The sequence below is a fragment of the Cynara cardunculus genome (genome assembly GCF_001531365.2).
Source record: "Cynara cardunculus var. scolymus isolate 2C chromosome LG 10, CcrdV1, whole genome shotgun sequence".
NCBI lineage: Eukaryota > Viridiplantae > Streptophyta > Magnoliopsida > Asterales > Asteraceae > Cynara > Cynara cardunculus.
The window spans coordinates 21161128-21187037 of NC_037537.1; the positions used below are offsets into that span (position 1 = coordinate 21161128).

The 25910-nt window shown below is 36.5% G+C and overlaps 2 protein-coding genes across 2 annotated transcripts in view; both read left to right on the forward strand.

Annotated features, from left to right (window-relative positions):
- Positions 1 to 644: 644 nt before the first annotated feature.
- Positions 645 to 1154, forward strand: LOC112519738 (small acidic protein 1-like). The gene has a single exon (XM_025127983.1). The coding sequence runs from the start codon at positions 702 to 704 to the stop codon at positions 894 to 896; it is 195 nt and encodes a 64-aa protein (XP_024983751.1). The 5' UTR covers positions 645 to 701; the 3' UTR covers positions 897 to 1154.
- Positions 1155 to 6808: 5654 nt separating this feature from the next.
- LOC112519737 (myosin-7-like) overlaps positions 6809 to 25910 on the forward strand; it is a 35062-nt gene continuing 15960 nt past the window's right edge. Inside the window, 22 exon segments of the mRNA XM_025127982.1 lie at positions 6809 to 6943; positions 9221 to 9364; positions 9477 to 9622; positions 9719 to 9875; positions 9993 to 10051; positions 10167 to 10326; positions 12187 to 12336; positions 12410 to 12546; positions 12647 to 12793; positions 12882 to 12983; positions 13384 to 13441; positions 13551 to 13652; positions 14010 to 14047; positions 14326 to 14452; positions 14599 to 14769; positions 14853 to 14984; positions 15051 to 15160; positions 15500 to 15557; positions 16404 to 16581; positions 16686 to 16891; positions 17492 to 17611; positions 17998 to 18096. Coding sequence (XP_024983750.1) covers positions 6809 to 6943; positions 9221 to 9364; positions 9477 to 9622; positions 9719 to 9875; positions 9993 to 10051; positions 10167 to 10326; positions 12187 to 12336; positions 12410 to 12546; positions 12647 to 12793; positions 12882 to 12983; positions 13384 to 13441; positions 13551 to 13652; positions 14010 to 14047; positions 14326 to 14452; positions 14599 to 14769; positions 14853 to 14984; positions 15051 to 15160; positions 15500 to 15557; positions 16404 to 16581; positions 16686 to 16891; positions 17492 to 17611; positions 17998 to 18096 — 2736 coding nt within the window.

Genomic DNA, 25910 nt, shown 5'->3' on the forward strand with positions numbered 1-25910 from the left:
TGGCTATGTGTTGTTGGTCGGGTGCGTTTGCACGCGATGGACGTGACATAACAAATTATTGTTGTTCCACTTTTGGTACGGCATTTAGACTGGGATAGGATAAGACTGAGTGGAAAATAGCTGGAACAAAGCACAATGGTTATAAAACAAAATTGGTAAACTGACAACTTATGTCAAGTTAAAACCCTGTACAATTATTTCACCTGTTTACCTTAACCTTGTCCAGTGTTGTCTAGTAAATCCAAGACAATTGATCAAGTAAAACTTGTCAACCAAGAATACACAATTGGAGCTCCCTATTATGCTGTATATGAAACATTTTATCAATTTTAGTATTCTATTAATATATACAGTTTGATTCAGTTGAAATAATATGTTTTTCTCAGTTACAAATTGGTAATATAACTGTATGTTTCAGTTTTATGACCTTTGAACGCCCGATTATTCGAAAAAACTCCCGAACTTTCGAAACCAACCAAATTATTCGGCTTAATTAGTTTGAGCCACATTATGCACACCCCTAACCCTAAGGGACTATTTGTGGAATATATTAGAACTTGAGGGACCAAAAAGTCCATAAAAAATAACAAGGGACTATTTTGTGAAATATACCGCCGGTTTATAAACAAATATAAAGCGACCAATTGAATTGCACATCTGTATTGGCGATATCAAAGACGAGAACGTTCTAGACAGACAAAATGAAGCCAATGCCGGTGGAATTGTTCGGAGAGATGGAAGAGCAAGCATCGACTGTCGCCATGGACGTCGATGACGTTGAAGCACTCGATATTTTCGGAGAAGGTCCTCTCGCTGCCATGGATCATCACCGTTTGACTGATTCCGATTTCTTCAATTCCTTCGAAGACGATTTCGATGACGCCGACATCAATTGATGCTCTTATGGTGATTTTTTTTTTTGTGTATTTCTGATTTCTCTGCCCTAAGCTTTATTTTGTGCATGTATCTTGTAGTACGCGTTAGCTCCTTAATCGGATTGATATTCAAGTAATGTTCGCGGTAATCAAAACGTGTGTTTCCGTGTGTTTGAATTCTTGTGCGTTTTATCGCTTCTTGCTGGTGTTCGAATACGTTAGGGATCTGGATTTTGTGCGTATTTGTGGATTTAGTATATACAGACTAATTCTGTTTCATTCGTTTACTGGTACTCCCTTAGGGTTTCTATTTTTCTATGAGAAAACAGGTAGAAGTTGATTACTCTAATGAATGTTGTATGAGCTATTTTATTTTTTGGCTTTTGTATCATTGTTTTTGGTGTGGTTGATTAGTATGATGTAGGGAAGTGTGAGTTCGGGCTTGTTTTGAGGTAATTGAAATTGATGTATCAAATCAAATCACACATTTAATTCTAGAAAAGTTATTACTTCATGGTTTAAATCTTCGAAGACAGTAATAGAAATTGATTGATTTGATCAATATCTTTGAAGAAATTCTGATGCTCTTGCTCTTGCATCCTTGCATCTGGCTTATCATTGGTTTTTGTCCAGTCATAATATGTTCTAGTGGAGACTTCTTTCTATGGACTTTATCTAATTACACCAACTCATTTTAGACACTTGAATTTGCAAAATCAGAGCAGGCACTTCATTCTCAAATGCTTACACCTCTAGCTGCATTTGTTGCAATGTGTTAGGAGTTGATGGAGAATGGATTCTATGGACATGCTTGATAAAGCTTGGAAGACGTTCGTGTCTGCACCCAAAAGGTGTTTGATCTTTTAGTGTATAAGCTCACAAGCAGGGAAATGCCTTTTGTTGCTTCATTCCTTGCGAACTGGAAATATTAGTCATGCACATATTATATGTTTGACATTCATAAACTTACTACTTGCAGACTATAGACATGATTCACATTTAACAATTGCATTGTGTTCTTGTTTGGGGGATTGATGGAAGGGCTTGCATTAGATTAGCGAACTCCACGCAATTATGATCACTTGATTAGAAAGACATATGATTACATTGGGTAAATGCATATGGATTATAGGGTCTTTAACTTGCATGGTTTCTTTAAAGGTGCTTTTATAAAGGCATTGTTCTTCTAGGAACTGCATAGGATTGGGCGTGCGATGAATGTTACACGACGGGTATGCTCTGTCTGGGGAGTGTTTTCATAGCTCTGGCATGCAAATAGCATGTTATGAGGATGTGGCTTCTCCCTTTTGATTTGGAGGTTGCAGGTCATCCGAACCTGCAAAACAACGAATTGGGAGGTTGCCATTCCTTTTGATTCTCCTCGGTTTGAGAATTAGGGCCCTTTACCTAAGCGTTTACCCGGTAAGAGTCAACACTCTAACTTTAAGGGGTAATATCACAGTTCATCAAAACGTTATTATATGCAACAATTTATCAGGTAAGCGCTTACCGGGTAAAAGTCGTCACCCTATTTACAGGGTAAGACTCCATTCTTATCATTGCTCTTACCGGGTAAGATTCTTATGATCCAGTAAGCGGTAAGAGACAATAGGTCTTGAGTCGGTGGTAAGAGACAATAGGTCTTGTATGATGCATGTGCACCTCCTCTACCCTTCTTAAATCCTCCTCTGATGAGGAAGTAAAAGCTCATGTTATGCACTTTATGATCGTTTTTTTATTTTATATTGAATAACATCATTTATTTAAGCTTGTTGGATTTTGTTTTACTAATAAGATATTTAAGTGGGTGTTTAAAATTGCTTATTAAATTATTCTAGTGTGGTATTGGTAATAAAAAGCTATTAGTTTTTCAATGGAAATAAAATAAATACTTGTATCGGTTTGACACCGGTAATAAGGAGTTTTTGATAAGTTACTCGTTTCTAACTTAATGACTTATTCTGATATGGTACTGATAATAAGTAGATTTTAGTGTTTGGATGATATGAGAAAAAAATACTTACCAGTTTGTTATGTTTTGGTATCATTGTATAAGCTAATCCAAATACTTTTTTTATAAAGCTCCAGTTTAACATCATATAAGTTGATAAACACTTTAAAAAAAAAACATAAGTTGTTTTAAATAAGCAATCGTAAACAACCCTTAATATTCGGGTACAAAGTGTTAAGATGGTTAAGATGTTTAAGTCATGATATAATGTCAAGTGAAAGCTGAAGAGCGGGTAATTGCACAAAACAGTGAACATTATTAAAATATAAATTGTTTTAAACAAACAATTGTATCTTAATCATCTACTAAGTTTCTCGTGATAAAAAATATAAAAGAAAATTGCTTCAAAATACAATCAACTTCGTTTTAATTCCTATTTTGAAAAACCAAATTCTAAAATCATTATTTAAGGGTTTCAAACAAAATTCTCTTTTAATAAAGAGGTCGTTTGACGTGATTACCTGTTAATGATGACATGTCCCAAATGAATACCAGTTAATATTGCATGTCGACAAATACATCTGAAAAAATGAAATATCGCCCATTATATGACATGTCACATATTATTTTTATTTGATAATCAAAATTCCATGTCATATAAAAATAATAATAAATAATCAAAAAATCTATCATTTTTATTATTGCATAATTTTAATTGAATTAAAAAAAAATAATGCACTCAAAATTCATATAATATACAAGTTTTTTAAAGGTTATGTAAAATTATTTGTATTATACTTCAAAAACAAAACCTAAACAAATAAAGAATCAAAGCTAAATAAAAATAAAGCGATCCAAATAAATCAATCAAAAACCCTACAGTCTTAAATTGCAAATAGGAATGACAATGAGCCAGGTTCGGATCAGTTATTAGTATCCTCGTTCCTGAAACCAATATCTAAAACCATTTCCGTAACTATCATGATCCCCGTCGGGGATCTTATCGGGGATCTCTGTCGGGTCCCTGCGGTTTCCCCGATCCGCATTGGGGAATTCGTTAAGGGTAAAAATCCCTCTTTTCTCGTTGGTTTCCCTGTTCACCCTTGGTTATACTTGAACCCAACTGATCTGAAAAAAATTGCAATATGTTAATTTTCACAATTAAAAGTAAATTACAGTTTTCTTAAGATGTAAGTCTAAATGTCTCAAACCAATTACAAACAATGTCTTATATTACAATATAAAAGTAAACAGAAATTCAAACATCATACAATTAACATCATGCTCATAATTAGACAAATAAACTAGATTTTTTCGTGAGGCTTATTTGGGGTGTTGAGAGAATGTGAATAAAAGTCTTTCTAAATTTAATGTTGGTATTTTCTTTTAATGACATTATATACCTATATATATATAGCTATATATATATATAAATTAAAATTAATATAAATACACATATCAAGTCGGACACGGACCCAGTGATCACCGTCCCCCTCCAAAAAACCCAAAACCGATGGTGAAAACTGAAACTTTCGAGTCAAGTTCGGGTACATATTATCGGGGATGGGGCGGGGATCAGAGACATATTCGGGGATTTTAACGGGAATCTGTGGTTAGAAAAAGTGAAAATGGAGATAAAAATCATAGGACATATCATCTCATCTGCAAGAACTCTATTTATACAATTCTCGTATATAGTCTTATAAGCCAATTTTACCTAACAAGTTGATAATCTCTCACCTTCTCCTGAATACCTGTCATAATTGACAAAAATCTGAAGTCAAAATTTACGAGGTCATATTGTTAGATTATACAACTTTAAGGTCCATATGTTGATATTATTCAACCTACAAACACTTCCCCAAACTCTATGCATTCGACCCTCCTCTTGCTTGTATGATGGATCCCCACGGCTATTATCAACAGCCGTGAAAAATACTGCAGTGTTTCCTTGTTCTCTTTCTACTGTAGTTGCTGTAAAACTTGGTAAACAACCTCCTTTCATCGAATATACTCCTTTTCTTTAGTCAATATGTTGAGTTCTTGCAAGATGACATGTCAAAGATGGTTGTTCTAATAATATTTGAATCTTCTCATCCAACACCCCCTGCTCAACCGACGTTAAAATCCAAATCGACAAGAAAATGAATGAAATCAAGAGCGTATAGAACATGCATAGTCGATGTTAACCGTGAATGGTGGGGTGAAGCATAAATGAAGAACATTTCATTCTTTTATTCATTATTTTATTTTATACTAAGGGGTTGTTTGTTTACCTCTTAATAGTTCCATTAAGAGACAACATCTGTATCATTAAGAGGTGAATCTTGTATGGCAAAAAAAAGTCTATCTCTTAATGATTCTAAAACCCTTTGAATGATTTTGTATCCTTGATCACCCTTAACCATTAAGAGCCCTAATTTCATTGTACACAATTACCAAACAATTATATTTTATTTTGCACTATATCATGAGAGCCTCTTAATCATAGACCACTTAATCATTCTGCACCAAACCATTCAACAATTGCCAAACAACCCCTAAATCAAAATCAATTTTACGATTTTGGTCCGTGGTGTTTTTGATTGTGTAAAAAACAAAAACTTGATAAAAAGAATCATTTAACGGAACTTCTTGACGGCCGTTAAGAGAAAGAGACCTGATACGGATGTTTTGTAAAACTATGATGACAATCTTGTAATTTTAAAACTAGAGGGGCAAAAATTGTTACTTTTAATAACCCACAGGGACCAAAAGGCAAAGATCCACATGGAGGGAGAGAGTATATAAGAGCCGGAAAATCGAAAAACAGAAGTGGAGTCCTTTTCGTTGATTCTCTGGTCGTTCGACCGTAGGAGGAGGAGAAGAAAGAACAAAAGAAGAAACGAATTACGTTGAAGAAATTAGGGTTACATATTATCGGAGGATGGTAGGGGACGATGGAAACGTCGCCGGAGGTTTTTCTTTTTAGTAATCTTGGTCTCGTCACCGTTATTCGCCTCCGCAAAGTTTACCCGATGAATTTAAACTCTCATAATCATCTTTTACATTTTTTATTAATTGAAAAGATTTGAATAGGTTCAGCAGACTTTTTGCTATTTGATAATTATTGGATCTTTCTACATTGTAACAAGGAGATCGGAGGTGTTTAATTCGAGGGTTTTCTGCACTACATTTTGATTGTTTCTCAAATGGTAAGTTATTTTTTAATCTGCAATGATCAGTCCCAATTTGTGCTATGATATCTGTCCACATTGGCGTTAAAACCTTTTCCCTATTATTTTATGTTACAATGTTTCAAAGTCAGTTGCTATTCGATCACCATTGATGACTATCAAGTGTGGCATTATTGTTATAATTGTTCCCTGTATGGGTTTGTGTATGTTCTTTCGGAGAAGTTTATTTAATGTATTCTGTTTTTGGGTTTATTAATTGAAACCTTTTCATGGAAGACGATGATGAATGCTATGCTGGAACTTCTGTTTTAGTATTTTCACTTGATCATTGTTGATTTATATTATTTCTTATTGTAGCTTTTTCTTTATGTTTTGCCCAGTACCATTGTTGTCCCAAAATGCAAAAGAATGCTTATTTTGAATGGTCAAAAGACCTCTTGAATAGTGCTTTCAAGAGAGCGTAATACAGGTTCTAGATAGACATAACCTTCTACTTCTAAAAGATCATTCATATTCTACATTATCAGAAAAGTTATATCACTAGCCTTTTAAAGCACCAGAGGACATTGTGCTGTTTGACTAATTTGTGTGAAAAGGTTGAGAGGTTAGTTGCTTAGGCAGTTCACCTTCTATAATTAGTGTTATGTGGTGTTATATCCTCAATCATTACATGCTTTTCCGTTCAGGGATATTTTTCTGTCTGGATTCCCTATTATAATCGATTCTATACGCTTTTCACTTGGATGCTTTGATTGGGCAAGCAGCTCTAAAATTTCTATTAGTGATTACTAATTATCCCATTCGTTATGCAGGCTACTTCAGAAAATATCATAGTTGGATCTCAAGTCTGGGTGGAGGATCCTGAGGTAGCTTGGATAGATGGTGATGTTTTGGTAATAAATGACAAAGAAATAAAAGTAAAATGTTCATCAGGAAAAGAAGTAAGTTTTTCCTTTGTCAAGCCTCTTCTTATATCTTGTGCATCATTAAGTTTCTGCGTAAGAAGGTAAACATGTCATTCAAGCATTAAGGTGATCCATGTTTTATGGGAATTATGAATTACCCTTTGCAGGGAATTACCTTCTGACACACACACAATAGGTATATGCATATTAAATGCATGACCTTCTGACAGATTTAAGAATGCCTCTGCCTAACACAAGAATGCCTTAAAGCCTGTCAAAGTGAATAAAAGTCAGAAGGGTATTATCTAAAATAACCTGCAAGATGTGGGGACTTCATTGTGCTACTGCTATGCGTGGTTGCTGATCAGTTGGTGATTTTGTGAGTTTTAACTGTCTGCTAATATAGTTAGGGTATAAAACCTTAGAAACATGTCTATTCTTCAGCGTAGACAGAATATTAGTGGTTTGCATGTTGATTAATCATTTACTTCGTGTGGATTGGGGGTTGGATTTGATAATGGACTGTACATATTACTATGTAAGTAGTTGATGTTGGAGATCCAAAAAAGAGAGTAGGAGAGATATACTCTTTCTAGGAACCTTCAGGCTTCAAGAAGCGAACTATAACCGAATAAGCTTCACATCCGAATGCTTCTTTTCTACATGCACAATTTTTTGATGCAGGATCCAGTACCTAAGGCTGGCTCAACTCTTATTTAAAACACAAAAGCAGAATCAATGGCATGTGGGTACAAAAAAACTTGTAGAATGTCTAAGGCTCTATGCTGTTATAGCGGTGAAAATACAAAATTGCGGTCGGGACTGATATTTGAAATAACGGTTATAGCTGTGCAATAGCGGTGGTATAGCTGTCCAAAAATAGCGGTTCAGATGATATTTCTTAGAATTATATATAATTATCTATAATATGCCTAGTTGCCTACATAAACATATCATTTGCAAAATAGGAGAAGAGTTCATAAACGAGCTAATCACAAGCAATAGGTTCAGCATCTGAGTCAACATCATCTAACACGTTCACTTCTTCGTTTAGTCTAGCTTCCCACTCTTCCCCTTCTCCCCCTTCATATCCAACGTGATCATCATCATCATCATCCCTATAGCGCTCCCTTAGCAGAAGCCTAGTTCTTAAAAGCCCAAAAAAAGCCTTGACTAACTTAACAAAAGCTAGTTAATATCGAAAGCCCAAGACAGAAAATAAAGCCCAAACCCACCAAAAATTGCAATAATATCGAACGAAATTTACACTAAATATTGGTCAAAATTGCGGTAAATTGCGCTACCGCAATTTGACCACCAATATTTTGCAAAGGCCCGCAATCCGAGATATCGCCGCCAGTAGCGCCACAATTAACAGCATAGCTAAGGCTATGACCTTGAATAACTATGTCCCTTACACCAAAATGACTTCTTCCACCCATTGGAAGGGATTTTTATATGTGTTCTTCTAATTGAGGATGATTCTTGGAGCAATTAGGCGTGCTACTCCTTTGTCATTAGGAAGTTCATGGGTTGAGCCATCAAAACAATCTCTTTGCAAAATGCAACAAAGGTTATGCATACACAAACTTCCTTCTCGAAGCTTCAAACCCGAATATTGATCTTTCTCCCCCTCCCCCTCCTGAATATTGGTGCATTTGGCCTGGGTTACCCTTCTGCTTCTTGAATCCATAGTTATATTTGATCCCTTTTCCTCAACTTCCCACAGATTGTGAAAGAATGCATGTGAACTTGACTGATGGATGTTACAAATACATTCACAATGTAGTTCACATCTGGCTCTTGAATTTGCATTGCCTTTGTCATATCTCTCTTGTATCACGTAAATACCTTCTTACATAGCTAACAACTCAGAGAAATTGAAAGCATTCTATGGTGATGAGATAGAATATAGTATGGAATTCATCAAGCCGTGTTTGTTCATCCTTTCCCTGGATCTAAACGATTACATGTGGATGAAGTCTTTAAGCTTCTTATTTATCGAAGAACATCAAATGCGGTGAACAACTTGGGACATTTCTGAAAGAGGTTTGAACATGTATACTGTCATAGTCTAGTTAAAAAGTGCTAACACCAGAAACTAACGTAATCACGAGGCACGGAAGATCAATACAAAAAATGAAGATTCAGAATTAAGAAAGGATGCTAGTTTTTGGGTTTGAAGTTTGAACTTCTGTTAGAGATCAAGCACTGAATGAACTAGTATAATAAAAGATAGTTTAAATGACACAGTATGACTAAAATACTTTGAACCTTTTTCATGGTTTTCTCTGATGCACTTGTATCCTCTAGGTTGTTACTAATGTATCCCGTGTATATCCAAAAGATCCCGAGTTCCCCGAATGTGGAGTGGATGATATGACAAAGTTGGCTTATCTGCATGAGCCCGGGGTTCTACAAAATTTGAAATGTCGATTTGACATTAATGAAATTTATGTGAGTGCAAGCCACTGGTTCTCACCCCTTAGTTTGTTCACCCTTTCATCTCAATCACCTTATGATGGATCTTTTAGTTCATAACTAAAATTTAAGGCTACTGGTTTTCCAGACTTACACAGGAAATATTTTGATTGCGGTGAACCCTTTCAAACGAATACCCAATATATATAACAAAGAAGTGATGGATCGATACAAAGGAGTAGATCTTGGGGATCTGAGTCCGCATCCTTATGCTATTGCAGATTCGGCATACAGGCACTCTTTTTTCCCCTTCTTCTTGCTGCTTATCTTAATTGTTGAGTTCCAAAGAAATATTATATGCATGAGAATTAAGGACTTCTCTGAACGCAGGCAGATGGTTCATGAGAGAATAAGCCAGTCAATTCTGGTGAGCGGAGAAAGTGGAGCTGGTAAGACAGAAAGCACAAAAAATCTTATGCAGTATCTTGCCTATATGGGAGGTCGCGCTGGAGGTGACGAGCGGAGTGTGGAGCAGAAAGTCCTAGAAGTATGCTATATCTATTTGAATTGTCACATATCAATTCTGGGGCAGCAATTTTTATTATTTCTTTCAATAGTAAATCTGTTTGATTTTCTTACCTCAAACATGTATTTCATTTGGCAGTCTAATCCGGTTTTAGAAGCATTTGGTAATGCAAAGACTGTCAGGAACAACAATTCAAGGTTCATGAAAGCTTTTTACAGAGGCAGACTTCATTCATGCTAGACAAGAGTTTCAAATATTGAGGGCATTTTTTGGTTAATTGACTTTATTTAACTGAATCTTGTATTACTGCAGTCGTTTCGGTAAGTTTGTTGAGATCCAATTCAACGAACAGGGAAAGATCTCTGGAGCTGCTATAAAAACTTATTTGCTGGAAAGATCACGTGTTTGTCAAGTTTCTGATCCTGAGAGAAGTTATCATTGCTTTTACATGCTCTGTGCTGCACCACCTGAGGTAACTATTTTTCTGCTTGTACACATTTCTGCTTGTTTTGCTTTCTTTTTTAGCAGTGGATAAAAATGGAGGTGAATATTGTTGCCTCAACAGTATGTTTCTTTTTTGGCCTACAGAAAAAAATTATTTGTATACAGTTGCGCAGTGTCCTTTCTATGATAATCCTCGTCTTGCAAAATGACTGCAACAGGCTTAAACGCACTTTTTCTGATTCAAGTATGGGGTTTTGTCATTTGACCCATTAACAATTTTTTCTTTTAGTCAATCTATTCAACTATCAATTTATTTTCAAAACCCCCATTGATTGTCTATTATGGATGATTATCCTTTTTTAGGCAAAAAAACCTGAAATCTGGATGTTAACTCATCATGTGGATCCACTTTTTTTTTTTTTTTTTTTTTTTTTTTTTTTTTTTTTTTTTTTTTTTTTTTTTTTTTTTACAGCAACATTTGTTCTTTATGTTATTAAAAATGTTATCTTAATCTTATGAGTTACATGCTTTAAAAATATGATAGTTTTTCTGACAACTAATTGTAAAATGTCTGGTTTTTTATTGTGATAAATTTTTTAATCTGATGACAGAATTTGTTAGGCAAAAACTGTAATGTGACAAATTAGTGTGGGACTGACCTGACGAGTTGGTGTACACATTTCAATTTTCTTTGCCTAAAGACTAACATGTCAGCAGTACCTGGTAACCTTACCTTCCTGGAGGTCAGGGATTCAAGACTCACCAAAGGTGAGAAGTGTTTGTGAGTTTAATTTGTCGTATATGAATATAAAATACTTAGATAAAGACTGACATGTCATCAATTTATTACCCATGATAGACGGTCAACGGGATTTATTAAAAGGAACTGAGAATTGAATGGCTTAGTTGAAAGAAAATTAGTTTCATGGTCAATTAGAAAAATAACCATACATAAATGGGAGAAGTTTTAAGCCAGCTGCAACCACTTCACTTCGACCGCCAAAAGACACTATGTACACAGGACAAAGCTTGTTATTGCTGTTGCATGTTATGGCTGTTCAACGCATCATTACATAATAATTTTGAGGAAAAAAAATTCGAGTTAAGAAAAGGTAATGGAAGTTTGAATTTTCACCAACAACAAAAAGAGCGCTGAATTGTTTTTCAAGTGGTCTGGGAAAAAAAACCAATTAAAGCAATTGTATTAAATGGGGGAGTGGTACCTTATGGTGAAGTAACATATACCATGTTATTTGATGATTTCTTCAACCTTTTGCTTTTAATCAAAGTGGCTATTATAATAAAATTTCCTCAAGTCCTACCGTGATAAAAACTTGATCATAAAAATTGGAAACACTTTTTACCTTGTAACAGCATAAAAACAATCAAAGATGAATGGTTTAAGAAAGTAGAAGAAACAAGCATCAAACATCAAATGGATGCATGTGTAAACACATTTTGGGGTTTGATGCGGCAGCTGTCTTGAGAAAATCTGAATATTTTTGTGTGTGTACTTCTGGAAGAGTACTGCGCAGATATAGTTGCAATACTTGATATACAAATTTTCTAATGATATGGCCGCTGATGTCTGAATGTCACTGGTTAGACCTTAGTGTGTTTGTGTATTAGATCGGTAATCCTTATGCAAAGCAATAAAAAGTAACAGCTCTGAACTTGTGAATAGTAATCTATATGTTACTAATATGGCTCTAATGCTCGTTCAGTGTCTATATGAGCTTGGTAATCCTTTTAAGTTGTAATCATTAACATTATGCTTTCTCTCCACGCTGGTTTTAGTAACGTGGCAATTATCTTTAAACTGCATTGTGCTTTCTTGAGCTCATATCATTCTGTTGCTTTTTACGATCTTCATTGGTGAATTTTTCAGGTCTCTGAAAAGTATAAATTGGGGAACCCAGGGACGTTTCATTACCTTAATCAATCGAACTGTTATGAACTGACGGGAGTGGATGAGTCTAAGGAGTACCTTGCAACAAAACAGGCCATGGAGGTTGTTGGTATCAATTCTGATGAGCAGGTACATGTACATGTATCTGATATATATTACAATATGTCCATAAAATCTCACCTAAATTGTTTTCTTCCTACAGGAAGCTATATTCCGTGTTGTGGCTGCAATTCTCCACATAGGGAATATTGGTTTCAGTAGAGGGAGCGAACCAGATTCCTCTCAACCTAAGGATGATAAATCTCGGTTTCATCTGAAAACAGCAGCTGAGCTTTTCATGTAGTTAGTCTTCATTTAGTTTTTTTCCATTTATGTTCTTACATAACGTCAATATTTCAGCCGGTTAAATGCAACACTGTGATAGGCGTGTTCTGTTTAGGTGCGATGAGATAGCTCTCCAAGATTCTTTCTGCAAGCGTGTGATTGTAACTCGTGGCGAGAGCATCAGAAAAACCCTAGATCCAAATTCTGCAGCGCTCAATAGAGATGCTTTGGCCAAAATAGTTTATACAAGATTATTTGATTGGTAGGTTTGATCAAAATGGAGGATTGTTATTGTATGCTTATATTTTTCTTTTGGGTTTGTAGCTCAAGGTCTTTCTTGCATTACCCAGGCTTGTGAGCAAGATTAATAGCTCTATTGGTCAAGATGCAAACTCAAAATTCTTGATTGGGCTTCTGGATATTTATGGATTCGAGAGTTTCAAGACGAACAGGTGCTTAACTGGTATGCTTTTGGTTCATTGTTTAAAATAGGTTATTTCTTGGACATTACTGCACGAAAGCCCTAGTTAATAAGTAAACCTAAGTTCGATTTGTGGCCAGTTATGGTTTTTATCCTGTTTAATGTTTACATGTGAGTTGTGACAACCGCTGTTTGAGAAGCAACTTCTCTTGTCCTGAATAATTTTTTTCTTTATAGCTTACTTTAGACGAGCCCTATGTAATTTGAGCCTGAGAAACAACCACTTCCAGAGGTATTCTAATGTGACGCTATCTTGATAACACATGAGCATAAGAAAGATCATAGCTAATATGTTATTTGCTTGATAGATATATCAGCTGCTGACTTTTTTTTTTATTAGTTTAACATAATCGTTAATTGGCCCTATGCAGTTTTGAGCAATTTTGCATCAATCTGACTAATGAAAAACTCCAACAACATTTTAATCAGGTTTGTGAAATTAAGTATGCCCTATTATGTACCATTACAGCCTTTAGATCTTTGAAGCATGTATGCTAGTGTAATCTGGTTGCTGGTAAAACCGTTTTCTTTTTGCCAGCATGTTTTCAAGATGGAGCAAGAAGAGTATACCAAAGAGGAAATCGATTGGAGTTACATAGAGTTTGTGGACAATCAAGACATTCTAGATCTCATTGAAAAGGTCCATGCATGTTTAGAGACAAAAAATTATTTTGTTTGCTGTCTCACTGTAACTACCAAATCCTATTCAGAGTCTGCCAACCAACTAATAAGGCTTTGGGTTTTCTCCCCATTGGTCACCGGTTTGAGTCAACTCGGGGCCACCGGAGGTTTGCCGGGCTTTAACTTCAGGGCCCCATGAGATTAGTTGAGGTGCGCGCAAGCCGGCCCGGACACTCACGGTTACTGTATATCTATAGTTGTACCAATGGATTGACGGATCTGATTTGGTAGTCCTTAGGATGTTTTTGCATGTTGAATCAAAATTTTGTATTTTTTTTATGTTCTGTTCATCTAATCTAGTTCTTGGTTGCTTCAGAAACCTGGGGGAATCATTGCTCTTTTGGATGAAGCTTGGTATGTATGCATTTTGTACGAATAAGCATACAATTTTTATTGTTGATATATATGTATTTACTTGTTTCTTTTCGGTGAAAGATCACCGGTTCAAGCATAGTCACTTAGCAGTGCTTTTGTCCTGTAAACTTGGAGTTGGTGGTAATCGTTCTCTTCCATTAAGTCATGATGTTCGAACATACTCCACTAAATTATGAGCCACCTTTTACGATACTTGAAAAGCCAAAAAGTAGTGCTTAAAATTCCAAAACTGACCTTGTCATGTCAATTTAATGCAGCATGTTTCCAAGATCCACGCACAGCACCTTTGCTGAAAAGCTTTACCAGATGTTCAAAGACCATAAATGTTTTAACAAGCCAAAGCTATCAAAGACAGACTTCACCATTTGCCATTATGCTGGTGATGTACGCATATCTATTTTCTTATATTGATTTGTATAACTGAATGGGGTAAATATCTGAAGTTGTTAAATCCACTTATGCCTTATGCCTTATGCCTAGAAAAGCTGCAATTTGTTTGATATCATTTATTTGAAGAAGTCTGGTTTCAGGTTACATATCAAACCGACTTGTTCTTGGATAAGAACAAGGACTATGTTGTTGCGGAGCATCAGGAACTCTTGACTGCTTCAAAGTGTTCCTTTGTAGCAAGCTTATTTCCACCTCTTCCACAAGATTCATCCAAAGCTTCAAAGTTTTCATCAATAGGTTCCAAGTTCAAGGTCTGATTTTGTTTACTCTTTCAATCCACCATTATCCTTGCTTTTTGCAGTTCATCTCATTTATACATGTCTCATCTTCGCAGCAACAATTACAAGCTTTACTTGAGACACTTAGTCACACAGAGCCACATTATGTCCGTTGCGTCAAACCAAATAATCTTTTAAAGCCTGGTATATTTGAGAATCAGAATATTTTGCAACAACTTCGATGTGGGGTAAGTTTAGCACTTCTGGAGTTCTCATTGTCTTGCATAACGAGGGCTTAAATCATGTCTTTCCAGGGAGTCATGGAGGCAATCAGGATCAGCTGTGCCGGCTTTCCTACTCGTAAACCTTTTGCCGAATTTATAGAACGTTTCAAAGTCCTTTCACCGGAAGTCACAAAATTAAGGTGGTACATCAACTATAATGTAGTTCATTACTTTCTTTTAGAACTTAGAAAGGGATTTGAACCCACGATCTCCAAGGTATTACCACCTAAGGGATGGCATCAGATACCACATAGGTAGATGTTTGATTTGATGGTAATGTAGCTCATTACTTGTCTAGATATTGTTCTTTTTTTCTGTATCTTCTTTTGTTTTGCTTTACATCCTCCTAGACCGACCCCTCATGATACACACACAAAGACGTGTCAAGTTTCTTCTATATCAATTAATGTCCATCCTTCATCATATGCTGGAATCAGTCGTAATATGCTTTGATTTTCTTATCTTGCATTGAACTGTAGTGATGAGGTGCAGGCTTCAAGGATTCTATTAGAGAAGGCGAACCTTAAAGGTTATCAGGTACGTTATCCTTTCTCTTAGAATCCTGGTTTCATATGTAAAGCTCCTCCCTAGCCACAAGCAAGCTCTTGGTTTACTTGCACATAATTTTAGATAGAGGCGCTCATAAAGGTTGTTTGAATTGTTAGCTTCAGGCAACAAGTTTAGGATATTTCTTGTCTGCCTTGATTATGTTCCTTTGACAGGAGGCTCTAACCTCTTGCTATTATGGTTACGGTCTTTAAATTCTCTTCTTGTTATTAACATTCTCTTATGCAGCGTTTGATTTGATGGAATGGTTTGGAGGATTTGGATTTCGTGGAAGAATTTGGAATTGGAGGGATTTGGATTTGGAATGTTTGGTTTTTAGGATTTGGAATTGAATTGAATTCCGTTCTTTATAAATAATTTGTAAAAACAAATTACAATTAGTTATAAAAAATAATTAAATTACCTTATTATTAATTGATTATTGGAAAACAAACGTTTTTAACATATTTTAAAACATTAGTATATACAAATCCTTTGAAATCCCTTGAAATCCGAACCAACCCCATGGGATTTCAATGAAATCCTGGGATTTCAAATCCAGGAAATCCTACAAACCAAACATGGGATTGGAATGGAATTCAGTTCTAGATCTCTCCAAATTCAATCCTACAAACCAAACGGGACCTTAGGGTAAGCCAATGAGTCAACCTGCCAGACTTTTAGTGAATCTTGGTTATGTTTTTTCTGTAAAGTTTTCTCTTTGAACATCTTCATCGTTGAAGTCTAATGCAAAACATTAATTGGGAAGGGAAGTTTTCTTCTAAGTTGTAGACCCAGGTGCTAAGATTGCAATGTTTGTGTTTAAAACACTTGCAGATTGGTAAAACAAAAGTGTTTCTGAGAGCAGGTCAGATGGCAGAAATAGATGCTCGCAGAAGCGAGGTTTTAGGAAGATCTGCTGTTGTTATCCAGGCAAAATTTCTTGGATATTCTGGATTCAAGAAGTTTACCTTGTTACGAAGCTCAGTAGTACCAATACAAGCTGCATGTAGAGGTATATACAATCATCACCTGTCTATATGTAAATAAGTTCAGTGGAACTATCAACTTGAGGTTTTTGCCTGCGAGAGAAACCTTACTTATCATCTATTCTTACAGGGGAAGTTGCACGTTCTCGCTATGAGCGTCGAAGAAGAGAAGTGGCATGCATGAAGATCCAGAAACATACACGCATGCATTGTAAGAGGAAATCGTACAAACGCTTGTGTTCTTTGGCTATTGAACTTCAAAAAATAATACGTGGCATGGCTGCACGCAAAGCACTTTACTGTAGAAAGCAAGTAAGAGCAGCAGTTTTTATCCAGGTATATTCAAATTCATGTTAGATTAAGGAATAAATGACAACCATCATCCTTTGGCCCTCAGCAGCAACTGCAAAACTCTTCCCAAACTATTTCCAGTAGCCTTAGAAGAAAACACATAAAAATATAAAGTGCAAAAGATAGCCTAAATGTGCTCTGAAATGTGAACAATTGCTTTCTTATCTAAAGCCTATCAGCCTATGTTTCTTACATCCCAAATGAAATTTACTATTCTTTAAATCTTATTCAACCTGTAACAAGTGATTCTTAACTTGTCAATTTGTAAATTATATCTGCAAGGAAGTTGCTGACATGCTACTTAAATGACGAAACGACAAGTGAAATATTATAATGTCACATGCCTTTTTGGGTAACTTCCATATTTTGTGTGAAAATTTGGTCCTTACTGTTATTTTTTCCCCTCTCATGTAAGAACATCTTTTGGTCTTTCTGCTACAACACCAGAAATTGCATTTGTATATAATTTAATATTGGCAGAAGTATGTATTTTCATTCCATAGTACCCATCAAATTGATGTTCATTAGGCTGTGTCGAAGGCTGTTTATGTACTAAATTGATATTACTCCATGAACAAATTGCAGAGCCGATGCCGACAATTTTTAGCTTCCCTTCATTATTTGAGGGTGAGGCATGCGGCAATTATTGCTCAGTCAATCTTTAGAGGAGACTGGGCACGCAGAGAACTAATGAAGCTTAAAAAGGTGACTATCTCTTCACCTGTTCTCTGTTCTTTCATATCCTAGGCTTGAGCTTTAAATTGTTTTACAACACAAGTGTGGCTGATATCTTTTTCTTTTCAAGTTGTTTTCATTCAGACCATAGTCTAGTATTTGTATAAAATGTTCACATTATGGAACACTTTGTGTGAAAGGAGGTTCTATGTAAGGGAGCCGAGGGTATTCTAAAAATCTAAAGATATAGCCATTCAATACTTTGTTTTGAACTCTTTTCCAGATATCTTATTTTATCTTATTAGGTTAACCATCAACATAACATAAATGTGGAAGTTGGTTTCAACAATCTTTGCTCTGCATGCACCACTAGGTACTTGTGAATGTGAAGCTTACAAATATTTTGTGTCTTGTAGGCTGCAAAGGATACCAGTGCTCTCCAACATGCCAAAGCTCAATTGGAAAGGGAAATCAAAGAAGCAGCCATGCGTTTGCAAGAGGAGGAACGCATGAGGGTAAATGTGTTCTCAATAAGTCAATTATATTTTAATAACTATTTAGTCATGTAGTTTTTAGTTGATACTTTTTTGTGCCCATCACTTGGAGTTCCAATTCGTAACATCTTACAGAATTCCTTGCTTTGCATCTGATTCTTCACTCTGTTTAATTGCTATTTCTGTACTAGATATAGTTTTTATGAGTTGTACTTTCTTGTTGGTAATTGTGGGAAAATGTAAAAATGTAAATGCTTATGTATTTAATGTAGGAGTAATGGGAGCCAATTATAATCCCATAATAGTAGTGATTGTAGGCAATCCCATAAAATCAGGGATTCATAGGATAGTTTCCTTTTCTTTCCCTTTGCCTTGTTTATTTATATTATATGCTTCTCTGTCAAGAATGAAGAAGAAAACACAACATAATTCCTAAATTTGTTATGGTATCAGAGCTATCGAAGCTTGGGAAGCCTTTTTAGCCTTCATAAACCTTCTTTGAAAATTTCGCAGGCCTTCATTGCCTCCTTCCTTTGATTACTTTTTTGTGGCCTTCATTGCCAACAATTTCTAACCCAGCACCGAAAGAATGACAAAACCCAAATCAGAATCTGCCATAACCCATGTTTCTCAACTAGGAGATTTACAACACATCCACGCATCATACCGGTTGGATGTAAAGAACTATCTCAAATGGTCCCAACTAGTTCAAACCATCCTGAAAGGGAAGGGAAAAATCAGTCATCTCATCGGAACAGGACCCAAACGAGAAGCTCCCAAGTTTGAAGCATGGGATGAAGAAGATTCCATGTTCATGGCTAATGCCAAAGGGATCTGGGATGCAATTCAACAAACGTACTCTGAAGCAAAAGATGCAGCTCGGGTTTATGAAGTGAAAGTCAAGACTATGGCAGCAAAACAAGGAAGCAAAACAGTAACCGAGTATGCCAATCAATTAAAGTCATTGTGGCAAGAACTCGAATCTTTATAAGGTAATCAAGACCAATTGCTTTGAAGATGCGGCGATACTCAAGGACTTCATTGGACAAAACAAAGTTTATGATTTTCTTGTAGGTTTAAACTCTGACTTTGATCAAGTAAGGATTCAGATTCTTGGAAAATCTGAAGTACCTTACTTTAATGAAGTGGTGGCTATTGTTAGAAGTGAGGAGAGCAGGAGAACCTTAATGCTTGAGACCCCTCCAATGAATGGCTCGACAATGGTGGCCGAAAATGTCAAGATAAGGAGGGAAAATAGAACCAACTATGAATCTGGATCCGGGAAAGGTGATCAACTCAGGACTCGAAATCGAGATGGGTTATGGTGCACTTATTGCAAAAAGGCATGTTACACCAAGGAGAAATGTTGGAAGTTACATGGCAAACCTCCAAGCCAAGAGTGGGAGTAGAAAAGTGCAACGGCTAGAGAAAAACGATATGCCCATGTGGCAATCAACCCAACCCCAGAAGAAGTCAAACAAGAGCCAACAAACCTTAATCAAGAGGAAGTGGAAAAGCTCAGGTCATTTTTCAGCACTCTGAAAAACCTTCTGGTGGTGGATACTCATACCCAGGTAAGTTCTTTTTAACCAATTCAGGTGAGCATCTTTTTTCATTTGGATTTAATGTCTTAGGTTTAACCCTAAAATACTCCCGGATCATTAATTCGGGAGCAACTGACCATATGACTCACTCTTCCAAACACTTCTCCACATACTCACCTTGTTCAAGTAACAAGAAAATTGCCACTGCTGATGGAACTCAAACCACCGTAGCCGGTATAGGAGATATCCAACTTAGCTCATCTATTCTTTTAAAAAATGTTCTTTACGTCCCAAAATTGTCCACTAATCTGCTTTCCGTAAAAAAACTAGCACGAGATTTACCTTGTCAAGTGGTATTTTGTGACGAATATTGTTTGCTTCAGGAAAAGGATTCGGGGAAGACGATTGGACTTGCTAAGGAAAAGGATGATCTATATTGTCTTGAGATGCCAAAAAGTTCCAGATTATCTCACTCTCTCGTATCATAATATGTCCTTTCCATTAAAGAAAAACTCATACTTCATCATTGTCGTTTAAGTCATCCCTCATTTAGGATTATTAAAGTTAATTTTCCTTATTTGTTTAAAACAATCGATGTTGAAAGCCTTCATTGTGAGGTATGCGAGCTTGCTAAAAACAAGCGTATCCCTTCTCCTATCAGTGATAAAAGAAGCAACTCTCATTTTTATCTTATTTACACTGATATTTGGGGTCCATCTAATATTTCTAATCTGTCGGGTGCAAGATGGTTCGTGACCTTCATTGATGATTGTACACGGGTTACTTGGGTTTTCTTATTAAAACATAATTTTGATGTTAGCACTATTCTCTCTAATTTCATTTCGATGGTAAAGAATCAATTTGGAGTAGAAGTTCAAAAAATAAGATCCGATAATGCTCGAGACTTTTTCAATCAAACTCTCACCTCCTATTTGTCTAAAAGAGGGAATAATTCAAGAATCTTCATGTGTTAAAACACCTCATAGAACGGAGTGGCAGAGAGGAAAAATGGGCAACCAGAGCATTATTATTTCAAAATAACGTTCTAAAACATTTTTGGGGAGAAGCAGTGCTCACAACAACTTATCTTATAAATAGACTCCCTACCCGAGTTCAAGGATTCAAAAGGCCTATGGATGTACTTTCTTCTTTTTACCCAAATGTGTTCACTTCCAACAATCCTGTACCCCGTATTTTTGGATGTATTTCATTTGTTCACGTTCATAGCCAAGACAAAAACAAACTTGATCCTCGGGTACTAAAGTGTGTTTTTTGGGATATTCCTTAACCCATGAAGGGTACAAATGTTACCACCCCCCATCCAGAAAGTTTTTTGTGCCAAGGGATGTAACCTTTAGCGAAAACAATCCCTACTTCACCCAACCTTATCTTCAGGGGGAGGATTGAAAGGAAGATAAGGGTAGCCTGGAAGATCTTTTACTTGACTTATCTATATTAGCTTTCACTTCTATCCCTGAGCACTCCCCAAATACTCATGTTATCCATGATCCCGAAATAGTTTCACCAGCTCGTGAGCCTATTCCATCCCAATCTCACTCCACTCCTATCCCTGAGCCCTGAACACTTCCCAAGTACTCATGTTACTCATAACTCTGAAACAATTCCACCAGATCGTGAGCCTATTCCAGAATCCGAATCCACTCTTAGGAAGAACATGGTATACTCGAGACAAAAGAAGAACATTCTTGGCCCTTCAAACAAGGTAACAATTTCTGACTCTATACCCGTGCAAAGCATAGCTAAATCTCAAACAAGTGACCATTCTCTCTGCTTATTGCCGTTGGAAAGGGAACAAGAGAATGCACAAAAAGACTATTGTATCCCTTATCACACTACACCTCTTTCCAAAAATTCTCTCCTACCTACGAAGCATTTCTTGTCAACCTCAACTCCATTTCCATTCTTACAAATTTATCTGAGGCATTATCTAATGAAAATTGGAAGCAAGCCATGAATGTGGAAATAAAAGCACTTGAAAAGAATAAAACTTGGGAGTTGGTTAAATTGCCGGAAGGAAAAAGGCCAGTAAGATGCAAATGGGTTTTATACAGTGAAATATAGCGCGAATGGGTCAATTGAGAGGCATAAAGCAAGACTGGTAGCCAACGGATATACGCAGACTTTTGGCATTGATTACTTTGAGACATTCGCACCTGTTGCAAAAATGAATAGAGTTAGGGTAATTCTATCCCTAGCTGCTAATCTTGATTGAAATTTGCATCAATTTGATGTATTAAATGCATTCTTGCATGCAGAACTTGAGGAGGAGATCTATATGGATGTTCCACCTGGTTATGGCAAAGGAACAAAACCCAATATGGTGTGTAAGTTAAAAAGGCACTATATCGCTTAAAACAATCTCCTCGAGCATTGGTTTGGGAGATTTACCAAGGCTATGTTAACTTTGGGATATAAACAAAGTCAAGGGGATCACACTCTGTTCATCAAGCACTCAAAAACAAGAAAAATAACAGTGCTACTGGCTTATGTGGATGATATCATTGTAACAGAAGATGATAAATAAGAGCAACAAGCCCTGAGCCAATGTCTAGCCAAAGAATTTGAGTTCAAGACATTAGGAAGACTGGAGTATTTTCTTGGAAGTGAAGTTGCTCATTCAAGAAAGGGAATTTTATATCCCAACAGAAGTATGTTATAGATTTGCTCATGGAAACAGGTCAAGGTGCATGCAAACCTGCTATAGACCCGAATCATAGACTGGGAAATGCAGAAGAAGATGCAATTGTGAACAAAGAAATGTATCAATGGCTTGTGGGGAAACTTATAGATCTTTCTCATACCAGACCTGACATAGCTTATGCTGTAAGCATGGTCAGGTAGTTCATGTATAACCCAAAGAAAACCCATTTATGAGCCGCACAACGGATTTTACAGTATCTCAAAGGAGTATTGGGGAAGGGAATCCTGTTTGAAAGAAATAACCCTGTAACTCTTGAAGCATACACCGATGCAAGCTATGCTACGTCATCAGTTGACAGTAGATCAATTACAGGGTATTGCACTTTTCTCGGAGGAAATCTTGTGACATGGAGACGCAAGAAGCAAAGCATGGTAACACGATCTAGTGTTGAATCCGAATTTCAGGCGATGGCACATGGTATATGCTAACTATTGTGGCTAAAAATCATCCTAAAAGATCTAAGGATCAATTGGGAGGGACTAATGAAGCTCTATTGTTACAATAAGTCAACAATAAACATAGTTCACAATCCAGTTCAACATGATCGAACAAAGCATGTTGAAGTTGACATATATTTTGTCAAGGAGAAGCTAGACAGTGGCTTATTCTGTACTCCATTTGTGCCTATTCATAAACAAGTAGCAGATGTTTTCACCAAAGGACTAAGTAGACCGATGTTCGAGAGAATTTTATCCAAGCTAGGAATGGGAAACTCCCACTCACCAGCTTGAGGGGGAGTGTGGGAAAATGTAAAAAATGTAAATGATTTTGTATTTAAGGTAGGAGTAACGGGAGCCGATTGTAATCCCCTAATATTAGTGATTGTAGGCAATCCCATAAAATCAGGGATTCATAGAATAGTTTTCTTTTCTTTCCCTTTGCTTTATGTATATATATTGTATGCTTCTCTGTCAAGAATGAAGAAGAAAACACAGCAGAATTCCTAAATATGTTAGTAATATTAGGGTTTCCTTATCTAGCTTCTTTATTTGTATATATAGATGTAATCTTCTTTTTCAAGAAGATAATGTTCCCTTAGTTACATGGTATTAGAGCCACCTTTTCCGGTGATAAAACCCTAGCAACCGCTGTCTCCCTTGTCGGATCTACCTGAAACCCAATCCGCCGCCACTGTAGTTGTTGATTCTGCCTAAACCCTAGCCGGTCTGCCTAAGCCGGACCTCTCTTGAAACCCTAGCCTCACCAAAACAATCCTGCTATAGCCATCGCCATCGCCATCGCCATCGCCATCGCCTTTGACAACAACAATTTTTGTTGCCTCTTTTTTCCCATTGTTTTGTTGTTTGCGACTATTCTCATATCCTGACTCGAGAAAAATATTACATCTTACAATACCCAATTTGAATTAGCAAAGTCATTAGTCATCAAGCAATGGCAGACAAAGTTCTAGTAAGAGAATCCACATCCTCTGGATTCACAGTTCCAGGTATGATTAAATTTTCAGATGTTTTGAAGATCCATGTTAAACTAACCCTACAAATTGGTCTCCATGGGGGTATGTTTGTCCAAACCGGCCTTGAAAGTTTGGACAAGGATGATTATCTAACTCGGGACGGGACCCTCCAAATCCACAAAACCCGAGAATGGAAGCTCAATGATAGTGGCATACAAATGGTTTTTATGGCATACAATGGATCCACATGTTCCAAGTGTTGCCCACAACTACCTACCATAAAGAAGATGTGGGAGCACTTAGATTCTTCTTTTTCAACAAGGAATTCTTTCTCATACTTATTCCGTATTTCAGGTTCTACTTCAGATGCAAGCAAGGTGACTTAGATCTTATTGAGTACCATACCAAACTTAGTGATACTCTATTCAGATCACAGCCACCGTCAAGTGGGTACATTAACTGAAGAAGGAGATGACAAGATATATGATTTCTCGGATGTAGATTGGGTGGGTGTCATGTTTCTAGGAGATTGATTACAAGTACTGTATATTCGTCGGAGGAAATCTAGTTTTTTGGAAAAACAAGAAACACCATACTATCTTCAGATTGAGTGTCGAGTCAGAGTATAGAGCCAAACCTGCCATGTGAAATACTGAAATGACGTGGGTAAGGAGACTTCCCAAAAGAGCTTGAAGTAATTAAAGATGACTTGATTGAGACTGCATCGTGATAACAGGTCAACCATTCACATAGCTAGGGTTGTATTTTTTTTTCTTACTTGCTCTATGTATGTTGGCTTTCTCGTTCTATGTTCACCATGTGTTAGTCTTTGTTCCTTTCACTTGTTTTCTGACACTCTTGCTGTCTTGCACAAGTTGGGGGTCTTCACGAGAATAACTACTCTACTCCATAGGGCAGAGGTCAAGTCTGCGTACATATCAACCCCTCCCTGTACCCTACTTTCGAGTGAGATTTATCGGGTCAGCTTAGTTTTGTTTGTTTTATGTGTGCTGTCGCATTACTAGTGCAAACCGAAGTGACATTGATTGTTTCCTTTTTGACCAAGTGAGATGTTGAAGTATTGTGCAATATCTTATGGGATTAATTTTATCAAAGGTTAGTGAAATGGGAATAAATAATTTTTATAAAGGTCTAACTTCTTTATATGTTCCGTATTTGTAATAGGACATGTTTATTTTTCATTTATGGAGTAAGGGTAAATAGTTTGGCAAGAACAAATGTATTCTTCCTGGTGTATTTTAATACTACTGCCATCCCCCAAAGATTACAACAATTTCGATTCTTGGTTGTCCCAAAAAATGCAACATTTTCTTTTTGGAAAGACTTCTTTTTAAATTTACATATTTGCCCGCCAACAATCATTGCAAGATATTGGTGAGATTGATTATGGTCAACAAGTTATCTCAGTTTTATCTTATTAAGGAGCATTTTAGACATTTGTTAATCAGTCAAATACTTGTAATTAGAAATTAGAGAAAAGGTTTGCTAGGTTTTGATTGATTGAATGAAATAACGATCACAATACACAAAACATGGTTTTATGTACCCAGGGTAAACTAACAAAGAGAAACACTAAATTACCTCTAATGACTATTATATTAACAGAATAATATATGTGATGGCTTAAATATAGGTTGCACAAAGTGGACACTGTCTCCGAAGTGGAAAGTGCAAGTGCACACCGGTCATTGTGATTGAACTTCAAAGTTTCGAGTATTAAGTAGAGAACACACTGATTTCCATTCGAGAGAAGAAAATATCTTTGAGTGATGGGTGCTTTTCACAACGAAGTGCAAACAAATAATTAAAAGGTGGGTATGGGTGTAAGCGTCGCCTAAGAGAATGGTAGTAGCTTTAAGGTCAAGGCATTTAGTCACTGTTAGACTAAGTCAACTACATACTCTCTTATCTACCTTCTAGTATATGTTGATGACATCATCATCACCGGTAATAACTCCACTGCTATCGCCACCGTCGTTGACCAGCTCCATACTCTCTTTGCTCTTAAAGATATGGGGCAGCTACATTATTTTTTGGGGGTCGAAGTTGTTCACAAGGGGGCAGACTTAGTTCTCTCACAACGGAAATATGTTTGTGAGATCTTACACCGTGCTGGCCTTGCAGACTGCAAACC

Bases quoted from the DNA above. Each gene is read 5' to 3' on its own strand.
- LOC112519738 (XM_025127983.1), top strand. From the start codon at position 702: ATGAAGCCAATGCCGGTGGAATTGTTCGGAGAGATGGAAGAGCAAGCA.